This window comes from Helianthus annuus, chromosome 15, assembly GCF_002127325.2.
Source record: "Helianthus annuus cultivar XRQ/B chromosome 15, HanXRQr2.0-SUNRISE, whole genome shotgun sequence".
Taxonomy (NCBI): Eukaryota; Viridiplantae; Streptophyta; class Magnoliopsida; order Asterales; family Asteraceae; genus Helianthus; species Helianthus annuus.
The window spans coordinates 6,584,150-6,598,527 of NC_035447.2; the positions used below are offsets into that span (position 1 = coordinate 6,584,150).

The 14,378-nt window shown below is 41.3% G+C and overlaps 1 protein-coding gene across 2 annotated transcripts; it reads left to right on the forward strand.

Annotated features, from left to right (window-relative positions):
* Nucleotides 1–7,278: 7,278 nt before the first annotated feature.
* Nucleotides 7,279–13,695, forward strand: LOC110926905 (probable galacturonosyltransferase 6). Of its 2 annotated transcripts, none has more exons than XM_022170535.2 (8): nt 7,279–7,617; nt 7,707–7,741; nt 8,717–8,758; nt 8,882–9,023; nt 9,114–9,357; nt 10,190–10,547; nt 11,529–12,044; nt 13,154–13,695. In XM_022170535.2, exons 1-8 carry the CDS (start codon nt 7,533–7,535, stop codon nt 13,424–13,426), a joined length of 1,695 nt encoding a protein of 564 aa, XP_022026227.1. In that variant the 5' UTR covers nt 7,279–7,532; the 3' UTR covers nt 13,427–13,695. The 2 variants fall into 2 exon arrangements, with proteins under 2 accessions (XP_022026227.1, XP_022026228.1); XM_022170536.2 differs by having other exon boundaries at nt 7,288–7,617; nt 9,117–9,357; nt 13,154–13,671.
* Nucleotides 13,696–14,378: the final 683 nt, after the last annotated feature.

Below are 14,378 nucleotides of genomic sequence, written 5' to 3' on the forward strand. Positions count from 1 at the left end.
GTTCGCCAAATCTTTAAGGCAAAGACAACTTGCGCCTAGCTCAAGGTCATGGGGTGTATAGTTCTTCTCGTGGATTTTGAGCTGTCGAGATGCGTAAGCTATAAACCTTGTCTCGTTGCATGAGAACACAGCCAAGTCCAAGGTTTGAAGCATCACAATAGACAACGAAGTCATCGCTTCCGTCCGGCAGTGTAAGAACTGGTGCATGGCACAGCATGTGTTTGAGGGTTTGGAAAGCAGTCTCCTGCGCGGTTCCCCACACAAAGGCTTGTCTTTATGAGTAAGGGGGTAAGCGGTACAGCAATCTTTGAGAATCCTTCGATGAATCGCCGGTAGTAACCAGCTAATCCGAGAAAAGAGCGAACTTCTGACGGATTCTTTGGCGTAACCCATCCCTTGACTGCCTCAATCTTTGCAGGATCAACGTGTATACCCCGACTATTCACAATGTGACCCAGAAATTGAACCTCCTCCAACCAGAACTCACACTTGGAGAACTTGGCGTAGAGTTGGTTTCCCTGAAGCAACTCGAGAACCAATCGCAAATGCTGCGCATGTTCGGCCCTCGATCTGGAATAGATCAGGACATCGTCGATAAATACAATGACGAAACGGTCTAAGAACGGTTTACACACGCGATTCATCAGATCCATAAAGACCGCGGGTGCGTTGGTCAAACCAAAAGGCATGACAACAAATTCGTAGTGGCCGTATCGGGTTCGAAAAGCGGTTTTGGGTATGTCTTCCTCTTGAATCCGCAACTGATGGTAGCCTGAACGTAGATCAATCTTGGAGAAACACTGAGCACCTTGTAATTGGTCAAACAGATCATCGATTCTTGGTAAGGGGTATCGGTTCTTGATGGTCAGCTTGTTCAATTCCCGGTAATCGATGCACATTCGGAACGACCCGTCCTTCTTTTTGACGAAAAGGACTGGTGCGCCCCATGGAGAAGTGCTCGGGCGAATGAAGCCTTTTTCAAGTAACTCTTGGAGTTGGTTTGAGAGTTCTCGCATCTCAGATGGAGCGAGTCGATACGGAGCTTTGGCCACTGGGTTGGCTCCTGGAATAAGGTCGATTCGAAAGTCGATATCACGACTTGGAGGTAATCCAGGAAGATCATCAGGGAACACCTGAGGAAATTCTCGGACAACGGGAACATCCTTGACTTCAACTTTCCTTTTCTTGTCCGTCTCTGCTACAACAATGTTGGCCAAGAAGGCTCGATATTCCTTGCGGAGATATTTGCGAGCTTGAAGACATGACATGAGCTTGAGATCTTTCGCAGTAGTTTCACCATAAACACATAGAATATCACCACTAGCTAGCACAAAACGAATCATCTTATCGGAACACACAACTTCAGCATAGTTTTCACGAAGAAAGTCCATGCCTACTATGACATCGAAACTTCCGAGCTGCATTGGAATGAGATTAATCGGGAATATATGATTGTTGAGCTCGAGAGTACAATCACGGAGCACAGAATTGACAGCAATGGTTCTTCCGATAGCGACTTCTACTTCGAAGGGTGACGAAAGATAAGAGCGCTTACGTCTAAGAAGCTTCTCAAATTCAAATGACACAAAGCAGTTATCGGCTCCAGTATCAAACAAACATGATGCATATATACCATTCACAAGGAACGTACCATTGACCACGTTGTTATCAGCTTGAGCCTGGCGTGCGTTGATGTTGAAAGTTCTGGCGTGAGCGGCTTGTTGCTGAGGCTGTTGTTGTTGTTGCTGGGGTTGTTGAGCTTCTTGTTTCACCACTCTGTTCGGGCACCGGTTTGCGAAGTGGTTAGGGTCACCACATGCAAAGCAGGTCCGAACATTGTTTGCCGGGGCCTGTGCAGCTTGAGGAGCTTGAGGAGCTTGAGGAGCAGGTAGCAGGGCTTGGTTAACAGCGGCTTGAGCTTGCGTTTGACGAGGACCGTAGCGGCAATTCGCAGTGAAATGCCCGTAAACGTTGCAGTGGGCACAGTAACGGCAGGCCACACCCACCGGGTGATGATAAGAACATGTAGCACAGAGTGGGTGGGGGCCGGTGTACGCACGCTTAGCCGGCGGCGCATTGATCACTGGCGCAGTGCGCTGTGGTTGTTGCTGTTGTGGCGGTACTGACTGAAGAGGAGCAGCATTGGTTGCGGCGGCGCAACTCTTGTTCTTCTTTCTTCTTCTCGAGGACTTGGAGGCTTGAGCAGTAGGGTTGTCGGTTGATGTGGCAGTCACTTGATGCAACGACTTGGATGGCTTATCCCAGACACCAGCCTTAACTCGCTTGTCGTTAATCTCGGCAGCGAGTAAGTAGGTTTCCTCGATTGATGCGGGTTTGGCGGCGAACACAAAATCTGCAACACAATCCGGAAGAGCACGGATGTATTTCTTGATGGTCATCTCGGGAGTCTTGACCTGGTCTGGACAGATAATGCTCAGTTGTTTGAAACGGGCGGTGAGACCAGCGTTGTCGCCCTCCTTCTGCTTGATGGTCCAGAACTCATCCTCCAACTTTTGGCGTTCGTGGGGAGGACAGAACTCGTCCAGCATGATAGCCTTCAGTTCCTCCCACGTCAGCTCGTAGGCAGCGTCGTTCCCGCGCTTATTCCTTTCGGCTGTCCACCAGTCCAATGCCCGCGACTGGAAGACACCGGTAGCATTGAGAGTTCGAAGATGATCCGGGCATCCGCTTTGACGAAGGGTAACTTCCACAGAGTCAAACCAGTGAAATAAGCCTGTAGGGCCCTCTTCACCGGTGAACTCCTTCGGTCCACACGCCTTAAATTGCTTGAAACTGAACGGAGCTTTGCTGGATTCAGTGAGGGTTCGGGATTCTTCCGACGACTTGCTTGTGTTTTCGTACACCTCACTGACAGCTTTCGCTACAGACCTTGAGATGAGCTTGGCGAGACGTCGGTCTCTCTTTTCCTGACGGGAAAGGTTTTGGCGAGTTCTTGATGATGACGACATGGTCTGCAATAGACATCGCCATAGGGCTCAACACAACGAATTCGAATCTCGCACGTCTCAGTTTACTAAAGCTTAGAATCACGTCGCATCTCACGTCACGTATCACATATAAACACGTAAGCACATAATCATAGAGGCACATAAGCACAGAAGCAATTAGAGCACATAAGCAATTAAGCAAATAGAGCACTTACTTTCCTAAACACGTACGCAATTTTATCACAGAGGCTGTCAGAAAACAGAAACCTACAACCACAAGTCGAGTGTCGTTCGTTTTGCATATCGGATAGCATCACATGATATCGTCTAACTTAGTCGTATAGCGTAGCATAGCACACTGGTTTCGTTTAGATCACATCAACAGGGGTTTGAATCGAGATAGGATAGCAACAAAAGTCACGCAGATCGATAACAAAGGGAGTAATCAACAAATCTTAAAACACGTAAACAGGTAAATCATATAAAATCAACAAAGCAACACTCGAAATCGAAAAATGGATTGTCTGCGGCTACTAGACTTTGACTAACCATGGCAATTTAACTATTCACAGTTGACTTGTCGTCGCTTTCGACTCTAGGGGACATGTTTCTGCCTCGATTCTTGGGCGTTATGCATGCGCATTTTAGGCCATACTCGTGAGTTCAGGTCGTTGGAGTCCGTCAATTGCCTTGGCGAGATAAAATAAAGTTGGAATAGCTGCCAAGGTTAGGGTTTCACCCCTAGCTCAGCAATTTCTTCCTTGTTTTAAGAAAATTTAGAGGAAAGTTTTTCATCAAATTACGGGTTTCAGCCCTGATTTGGTATAATTCTCCCCTGTTTGTTGATAGAAAATCGCACAAAATAATTGGCAAAATTTGTAATTTAGGCAGGAATTCGCGGGTTTCACTCCTAATCCCGTCCAAACTACAAAATTTGGCTCGGAGTTCGGATGTAATGATAGAATAGAAGGAAACAACATAAAATAAGCACATAAACTTGGTCTCTTGGTTCCTAGCTATAGTCTAGGTCTCTAAGACAGCGATCCGGACTAGATCGTGTCTAACCTAATTCCCTATAGTTATGGCTCTGATACCAATCTGTCACACCCCAACCGATGGCGGAATCATCGGGGCGCGGCACTGAGCGAAACAGATTGTTCAGAAGTTTCCACAACAACTATCATACAATTCAGTTATATAACACGTCCCATACCGTGTCCCAAATAATAACAAGTTATCATAGAAATCAACTAAACAATATGGGAACTGTTCCGACAACTCAGATTCTTAATTATTACAGACCGAATTTAAATATTGTTTTAAGACTTCTAGACGGCTAACGGTAGATCTTACTGACTACAGGTGCCAGTACAAGATCTACAGATAATTATGGCCCTGGAGCAGGTATGTGGACACTGTCCTAAGGTCACAGGCTCCTAGAAGCTTATTATTGCCTCGCTTCCCTAGCACGCTAGTAGCTTAAACACCTGTCACATACGTTAAAATAAAAGTCAATACATATAATGTAAAGGTGAGTACACAAGTTTGATATAGCATATAAAGTTCGAAAGTTTACGCATAACCAAGCACGTACACAAGGGCAAACGATGCATGTAAATTATCAACATGGGACCATCGATACCAATGACTTCGAGTTGACTGTCCGAGACAGTTCGCAATACATGATTACCACCGTAATCCATGCAAGTAATTGTCCTTAGCAACCCCCGTGTGAACGGGTGCTGAGTCCAAACTATAGTACTACGTTGCTAAAGCAGGCAGATAGCACTCCACGTGTAAACATAATAAACAGCAATCATTTAGACAAGTAATACATGCCAGTAGGTTAGCGTTCAAATAGTTTGTGTCGTTTGTGAATTTGATAGATTACGTATGTAACACCCAAAAGTGCTGAAAGCAAAAAGGGATCGAGTATACTCACAGTGGTTGGTCGTGGATTGAGGGGAGCACTGAGAATAGGTTAGCCTGAATAGTTCGATAACACAACGATGAGTAACGCGGAAAAAGTAAACAATGTACTTGGATCGAGTAGGCCATTCGATCGGACGGCAGTTCGATCGAGTGGGCTGTTCGATTGGTTTGAAAGTCCGTTCGAACATCCATTCGATCGGCCGGCTGGCTCGATCGGCTGGTTCCTTCAAGTGGATTGTTTCTTCCTTGGATGAGAAAGATGTGTTTGTGTATGATGGTTTGAACTTTTGAAGTTCTTGCAGCATTACCTTTCAAGTTGGCCGATCGAACGGGCTGTTCGATCGGTTAGCCCAACCGATCGGTTAGCAGCTGAGGGTTGGCAAGGTGTCACTCGATCGGGTGGCATGCTCGATCGGGTGACATTCCAATGTTTCGAAAAGGTTAAGTGTTGAAGTATAGTATCTCATGATTCGAGCAGTAATGTTCAATCGAGTGGCGTAGTCGATCGAACAGTACCTCGTCAATACTACACTTTTGTGAGTTGGTGGGTCCAGGTGCTAGTCGATCGGTTAGCCTAGCCGATCGGCTGGCGTAGTCGTTCGGTTGGGCTGTTCGATCGAACAGCCTAGCCGTTCGGCCAGCTTCTCGATTCGGTTAATCTATCACTTAACACCTGGTTATTCCCGTTAATTGTTGATGTTTTAGAGATATTTTGACTACGAGTTGAACCACAAAGCTGAAGTCCCTACTTAGTCTACTGACTCGAGCAGGAATCACCCAAGCTCGGTCAGAGACGGTTTGGAACCTAAGTTTAACGTTTAACCCGAAATCGGTATATCTCTCGGCAGAACCCGAGTCTTGAACCATGTGTTTGTTTAGATTGATTTGTAAATCGGTTCTAGTCTCGTTTTCACCCTTTTTGAGTGTAAAAGAGTTGAAAGATAGATGAAAACCCATCTTCCAATCCTTTTCCACCGTGAAATGTTAAGATCTTTGGTAGATTTTAGGTTATTTATGTGGAAATCGGTTAGATCTAAGCTATTCATGGTGGAATGATGTCAAAACTTAGTGTTCTTGAAGAACACCATGATGACATCATCCAAGAACACCTAGATCTTGGTGATTTCGCGGTTGAAATCCAAGTTTTGAAAGATAGAAAGATGGAGAATCGATTAATGAACAAGATTGTACAAAGATTGGAGTGAAATACTTACAGGTTTGAGAGAAATCTGAGAAATGGCGAGAATAGAAGGCTGGTCGGTCAGAGCTTTTCCAAAAGTGGAAAGCTTGACAAGGACAGCCCTATTTATAGGCTTCCAAAAGTGGAAAGGGTTGGCTGATCGAACAGCATCCCTGATCGAGCGGCTGCCCGATCGAACAGCCTGTTCGATCGGCTAGCCTGTTCGATCAGGTTGCCCTGTTCGATCGGCTTGCCTGGTTTTGAGTGTTTCGCGACGATTTTTGATATTTCGAGTTCGATAGTTTGAGGGGTAGAGTAGGATAGAGTTTCTATTCAAATTACTTACAGTCCCAACTACTATATCTAACATACAAGCATCCTTACAACCTATTTTCAAAGTCGGTTTCGATTGAGTTTGATTATCCTTCGAGTCTCGATTGATTTGATTGATTCACCACACCTTTTAACATAAAAGTAACATGCACAAGTAACACGTAAGGCACACACACACGTATAAAAGCATTAAAATTATCCACACTTGAGTTTGATGATTGATTTGATTAGCTTGATTATTGATTGACTAGCTTTATTGCATTGTTACTTCCTATCATTCACAGTCGGTCGTTGATTCACAGTTCGATTATCGGCCGATTAGTTTGATTATACAACACTTACTCCAAATAATATGAAAATCAAAATGAAACTAAAATGAAATTAATCTTTATTGATCTTTAATTCCAATAATAGTCAACTCTTGACTTTGACTTTGACTTTTGGGAAAACACGGGGTGTTACAGTCTCCCCTCCTTTAGGGAATTTCGTCCCGAAATTAGGCCGAGAACCGTACATCGCCGTGTGATTTTACCAATTTGATGCTTCAGATCTATCTGAACAACTGCGGGTACTTGGCCTTCATGTCACTTTCGAGTTCCCAAGTGAACTCCGCGCCTCGTTTGCCTTCCCATCGTACTTTTACAATAGGAATGCGAGAGCGTCTGAGTTGCTTGGTCTGTCGGTCCATGATTTGCTAACCCCCCCCCCCCCCCCCCCCCCGGGTCAAGCTTCGCCACTGATCCTCAATACTTACTTTTTAATGCCTACTTATAACAATAAATGATAACTAGCATAGTAATTAAGAGACCAATAATAAATAATAAATAATTATCAATTATCAAAGTAATTAATTATACAATTTAATATAAAAAAAATAAATTTGCAGCAACGAACATGGCGTTCACACCTCCTCCTCCTTCCCCGCGTCCCCTTTCTTTCTCTCTCTAAAAACTCTTTCTCTCTCCTCAAACCATCAACACACGCTATTTACATGTTACTCTCATCACCAACACACACACTAAAATTCACTCACAAAACCCTAATTAACCACCATCAAATCTCGATCTTCAATCAATCACTATCCGTACTCTATCCGTACTCCCGATGATCAAGTGTTGTTCTACTTTTCGCTCCGTTTGATGAAGCAATTTCGTCGACGCACGAGGATTTGCATCCTCTCGCTGCTGTTTCTTTCTGTTGTTGCTCCGATCCTGTTGCTATACGGTCCGTTATTGACTTATTGTTGTGGATTTTGATTATTTGTTTGTTTGTGTGATGTGTGTTTTGATTGATTGTTGTTTGTTTTGATGCAGAATCGAAGGGGTTTATTGAAGACTTATCGAGTTTTGTATGTTTTCATTGCTTTTGAGTTATTGTGATTGATTGACTGATTGTTGTAGTTAATTGAATTGAAAATGTGTTTGTAACAATTTTGGTAAAAAAGTAAAATACAATTGCCAGAAATTGTTTTTTTGTTTGTTTTGGAAATTGCAACAAAGGATACAAAAGGGTGTGGTTATAGAGATACCATCCCGAAACGTGTACACTAGGTCACCTGTTGACCACGTCATACGGGCCATATGATAGGCCGGAAAATTGTCATACGGGCTGTATGACATTGTTGGTGGTCACATCAGACATTTATTTGTCAGTTAAAAAGTTATACGGGCCGTATGACTTGGCTTTCATAGGAGTATACGAACCATATGGACATTTTTCTCCCTGTCGTACGGCCCGTTTGACTACTTTTTGCCCCTATCATACGGCCCATTTGACTACTTTTAGCCCCTATCATACGGCCCGTTTGACTACTTTTAGCCCCTATCATACGGCCCGTTTGATTGGAAGCAACCTCTCTATTCCTACGGGGGGTAGAGGTAAGGCTGTCTACATCTCACCCTCCTTAGACCCTACTTTAGCTTTGCTATTGGTGGGATATACTGAGTATGATGATACGGCCCGTTTGACTACTTTTACCCCCTATCATACGGCCCCATTTGACTACTTTTTGCCCCTTTCATATGGCCCGTGTGACTACTTTTTGCCTCTATCATACAAAGTGATAACGCCCGTGTGACTACTTTTTGCCTGTGTGACTACTTTTTGCCCCTTTCGTACGGCCCGTATGACACATCAGTGGTGTCTAGAATTGTAGATAGTGTGCGTGTGTGAGTGGTGTTTGTATAACGCCACCCCATACAAAGTGATAAAATTAGATACTCACAGTTTCTTTATATGAACACTCTTGTTAATTTTGCTATAATTAGTGTTTATTACTATGTGGATTGGTTTATAAGGGTTCTTTTTTTTTTTCATTTTCCAGAAAGGCAGGAGGGAACTATTGAGGTTAAATTTGGTTAAGCAGGTAATATGAAATGCTAGCTTCTCCTGTAATTTCATTGTAATATTCATGTGACAAAGAACTATAGTTTTAAATTTGTTATTATTATTTTTGAGGAGCCTTAAGTTACCTATGGTGGTGTATTAGGAGGAAGGTGGAGGCTTAAGAGAACCCATCTTAAACATTTACAAAGATGTAACCTTTGATCCTGTCGTCAGTTCCGGATCCCCAGTTTTGGGTGTTAAGTCTGATGAACCCGCTGAAAACAATGATATTACAAAACGAAATGGTTGGTCTTTTGCGTGTCTTATTTGTATCTAAGGTTAATTGATCACTGCTTTCCTTCGAGTATTAATCATTTTACGATGAATGATTTCAGCAGGAGAACCTGATGCAAAAGGAAACAATGATGTCACAAAAAGGAATGATGCGCAACCGCAAGAACGGAGGGTAATGGATAAGAAGATCAAAGAGATGAAAGACCAGCTGATACGGGCCAAAGCTTACTTGAGTTTTGCATTGCCAGCTGGCAATACTCATTTAATAAAGGAATTACGGTTACGAGTTAAAGAACTAGAACGAGCCATGGGAGACGCTGGCAAAGATTCTGATCTGTCTAAGAGGTTACTTATTCATTCTTTTGCTTCATATGCGTGATTATTGTGGAATATAGATGAAAAAAAAATTCATATACTATGTAATCAAACGCATAAGCTTGATTTTGTATAAAACTATAAATGCCAAGCCTTATTTCTAGATGAGTAAAATGCCATTTTCGTCCCTGAGGTTTGGCCAGTTTTGCGACTTTCGTCCAAAGGTTTGTTTTTCCACATTTGGATCCAAAAGGTTTGAAATCTTGCCATTTTCATCTGAATCGTTAACTCCATCCGTTTTTCTTCGTTAATTCAGAGGTATTTCTGTCTTGTTTGTTAAGGGCAATTCGGTAGTCTTTTTCAGGGGTATTCGGTCTTTTTGCATAAAGTGAGAAAGACTGAATCGCCCTTTAAGTTAGCAAAAAAAGATAGAAATACCCTTGACTTAACGGAGAAAAATGGATGGAGTTAACGTGCTGGATGAAAATGGCAAGATTTTAAACCTTTTGGATTCAGATGCGGAAAACAAGCCTTTGGACGAAAGTCGCAAAACTGGCCAAACCGGACGAAAATGGCATTTTACTCATCTAGAAATTAGCAAAATGGCTTTTGACATGCGTCAAAAGTAGACGTGTTTGGTTGACCTGAAACGCTATTGTCCTGTTTTTGATTTTTTTTTTTTTGCAAGTAATTAGTGTCTCAAATATTATTTACAAAAATCATATCGTCTCAATGAAAATATAATTACTTCGGTTGAAAGGGTTTAGGAAGTTTTATGCATTAAAAATACACCTCGTGCAATGTTTGACCCATTTCTTTAAAGCTAAAGTTTTTCAATTTACCGGTCTGATAATCTCTTCAGGGCCTTTCAGAGGATGCGGGCCATGGAAAATTCGTTGCAAAAAGCGGGCCGAATTTATCCCGATTGCTCTAGCATGGTGAAGAAGCTTCGTGCGATGACGAACAACGCTGAAGAACAAGTTAAAGTACAAAAGGAGCAAGAAGCATTTCTCGTACAGCTGGCAGGAAGAACGACTCCAAAGGGGCTTCATTGTCTTTCCATGAGGCTTACAGCAGAGTATTTTGCGTTAAATCCCGAAGAGAGAAAGCTTCCTAGTAATCCCGACGTGCATGATCCGAATCTGCATCATTTCGTTGTGTTTTCTGACAATGTTTTGGCATGCTCCGTTGTGGTTGACTCTACCGTTTCCACCACAAAGGTATGCTGACCTTGCTTTATCTGCTTATTTTTTTACATATGTCAGTTCTTTATTTAAGCTATAGATAATTAGTTAATACACCTTCGCTGATGAAGCTTAAATGATTCTAACAAATTGTTATTCTGTCTCAGTTTACACCACATTTCGTATGTAATACATTTAGTGATACAATAAGAATATAACTCAAGTTTTATGTTATATAGGGTTTAAATATAGGGCTGCAAACGAACTGAACGTTCCGCAAACAGTTCGTGAACCGTTCGGCGGGAAGTTCGTTTAATAAATGAACGACACATACAAGAAATTTCGTTCGTTTAGTTAAATGAACGAACATGAAGTCATGAACAGAGGCCACGTTCGTTCATTTATGTTCATGAACATTCGGTAACGTGTTCGTTTATGTTCGATAGTTCATTAGTGTTTTTAATTTCTATATTTTATTTAAATTCTTCAAAATTCCAACAAATAAAACATTTAATATGTATTAGTGTTTTATATATTATGTTCATGAACGCTTGTTTCCATTTGTGTTCATGAACATTAGTTTGTGTTCATTTGTGTCGTGAACGTTCTTTGCCTAAAATTAACAAACGAACACGAACACGTTCATTTCCTTAATGAACAAACACTAACAGAAAATCTTGTTTGGTAAGCGTTCATGAACAGTTCGTGAACACATATATTTCCTTAACAAAGGAACACTCTTATTCGTGTTCGTTCGGTTCGTTTGCAGCCCTAGGTTTAATAATATTAGAGGTGGCAACCGTTTACCTAGAAATGGTTGATTTGGGTTATGTTTTGTATCTACTAGTAAAATGGGTCGGTATCAAAAGTGACTTGAGGGTATAATTTGCTTACAACCGTTTAAAAAGGAACAAAAAATGTTGACGGGTCAAGGCGACTTCACCTGAGTCACCTGACCCATTTTGATCTGCATTAAGATATACTCGTTTTGATCCTATCACGTTACTTAATTTGCAGGACCCACGGAAAATCGTGTTTCATGTGGTGACGGATTCGCTTAACTTTGCGGCAATCTCGATGTGGTTCATATTACATCCTCCGAAACAAGCAAAAATCCAGATTCATAACATGGATGGTTTCGATTGGTTCTCGACTAAATACGACCCACCGAATACTGATTCACAGGATCCGAGATATACTTCAACTTTAAACCATCTCAGGTTTTATTTACCGGACATTTTTCCGGTGTTAAATAAAATCGTACTTCTTGACCATGACGTGGTCGTACAAAAGGATTTAATACGCCTTTGGAGGGTAAATATGATGGGAAAAGTCAACGGGGCGGTCAAGACTTGTCAAGGGCATGATCCTGCGTTTCGGAGGATGGATTTGTTACTCAACTTATCGGACCCGATGGTGGGAAAACGATTTAGCGACAAGGCGTGCGTATGGGCGTTTGGTGTAAATGTGTTTGATTTGCAAGAGTGGAGGAAACGAAATTTGACCAATGTCTATAACCAATACTTGCAACTGGTATGTTCCTTTTTCTTTTTTTTTTTCAAAATTTTATTAGTAATTTACGCTCTATCCAACCATTGTTTGCTTTGAAATCGCATGCAGATCTAAAGATAATATTATTTTTTACGACTTTCTGCACTAAAATTGATTTTCTACAAATGCTGACCCTTTTAATTATGAACGAGTCGACTCAATTATATTCTATCCGCTTAACATGTCAAATAAAATATAGCTAAAAGGGTTTTAATTGACCCATCTGGATAAATGGGTTGCCCCTCTTACGCGGCAAGTTGGGGAGATTGGTAACATGTCAAATGGGTTGGGTTGGGTCGACCCAAAACTCCATTTTGTCATGTAAACGTTTTTTAAAACAATTTGTGATTTAGTAGGTTATATGCCTTAACAAAAAATATATATTACTAATTTTGTTTCGAGTTAAGCGATTTAGTAGGTTATATGCCTTTGCAAAACACTTTGGACGACGTCCAACGTCTTCAACCCTTTTTATTACTTAGCTATTTTTATTTATTTTACTAATTTGACTAGTTAGAGATAAACATAACTGAAATTGACCCGTTCCTAAGTAAATTAGTTGAAACTTCAACCTCTACCGTTCAAGAAAGCTAGCTTATAAATAACAGCTCAAGTAAAATGTCATTGATGTCCCTGAGGTTTGGCCAGTCTTGCGACTTTCGTCCAAAGGTTTGTTTTTCCACATCTGGATCCAAAAGGTTTGAAATCTTGACTCCATCTATTTTTCTCTGTTAAGTCAGGGGTATTTCTGTCTTTTTTGGTAACTTGAAGAGCATTTCAGTCTTTTTCAGGGGTATTCGTTTTTTTACATATAGTGCCGAATTGCCCTTTAAGTTAACAAAAAGGACGGAAATACCCTTGACTTAACGGAGAAAAATGGATGGAGTTCACGAGCTGGATGAAAATGGCAAGATTTCAAACTTTTCTTTATCCAGATACGGAAAAACCAACCTTTGGACGAAAATCGCAAAACTGGCCAAACCTCAGGGACGAAAATGACATTTTAATCTAACAGCTCAGACAATTTCGTTTTCTTTTTAGTAGTCATCGGCATTAACAATTTGAAAATGTTTATTACTTTTTTACCATAGGGAAAAAAGAAACCGATGTGGAAAGCTGGTAGCTTACCCCTAGGTTGGATGACATTTTACAATCAGACCACTGGTTTGGACCAAAAATGGCATGTTCATGGATTAGGATATCATTCTGGTATCAAACAAGAAGATATCGCGCAAGCGGCAGTCATACACTATGATGGAGTTATGAAACCATGGTTAGATATCGGCATCGAAAAATACAAAACGTATTGGAGGAAACATGTTAAATTCAATCACCCTTATTTGCAGCAGTGCAATATCACTTGATATCTATCTTTTACTCAAATACTTATTAGTCACAACTCAAAATGCACTTTAGCTTTTTTTTTTTTAGCAAATTATTTTTTCATTCCATTCTTGCACACTAACACCCGTCAAACCGTAGTTTTTTCTTCAAGAAGTATTGTTAGAAATGGATGTTTGTTTGTGTATATTACTTGTATGGGTCGAGAAACTGTTTTTTCGATTACTTAACAATCGAATGAAGCTATTGCTACAGTGTTTTTATAGTAGTTTGTTGGCTCCCTTATTGGCTCTTTGTATAACTTGCTTAAATCGTTGTTCTCCCTCTGTAATCGATTGCGTTCATACATATATATACATTGCTGAGAATGACTTGTTCGCCAATACTACCTCCTGTCATGTTTGCACCCGTGGCGGTGGGTGCGCTCATTCGCACGGCTGCAGCAGGAGTCACTAATGTTACGTCTCCAAAAGAAAGTTGTGTGCGCAACTCAGCTAATCCGGCTTCCCTAGGCATTGACTCATACATCAACAACATCTGCTACTGTTTCATACGCCACACCTCTGGACTAACCATCAACATGGTGGGGGCAGACTACGCAGCGACATTGAGCGGAAGTGAACTAGTTGGGGATACACATATGGTAGCAGGTAACTTACCAAAGAATATAAGCTGAAATATAAGTTGAATAAGAATGCGAATGACGCCAATGAAAAGCAAGACCCGAAATCAACTTGACTTGGGATGTTGACTTCTACCAAAGAATATTCTAAGCATTGTTTGAAGGTTTGGAATTGGTCTAATATACAAAACAAAGCATTGTTAGCCTCGTTATAGGAAGAGAAGTGTTCATGTGACCGTCACGCGAGAATATGTATTTGTTTATCAGTAGGAAAACAAGTACGTAAGAGAGAGCTGAGAGAGAATGAATTGCTTAACTTACATGAGGTCACTAATATTTACTCAAAGTATTGT

What these genes read in the sequence shown, in the direction of transcription:
- LOC110926905 (XM_022170535.2), top strand. Translation starts at nt 7,533, where the DNA reads ATGAAGCAATTTCGTCGACGCACGAGGATTTGCATCCTCTCGCTGCTG. An exon ending in TTGAAGACTTATCGAGTTTT is followed by an intron (nt 7,742 to 8,716) that starts GTATGTTTTCAT and finishes TTCATTTTCCAG; the next exon opens with AAAGGCAGGAGGGAACTATT. An exon ending in ATAACCAATACTTGCAACTG is followed by an intron (nt 12,045 to 13,153) that starts GTATGTTCCTTT and finishes TTTTTACCATAG; the next exon opens with GGAAAAAAGAAACCGATGTG.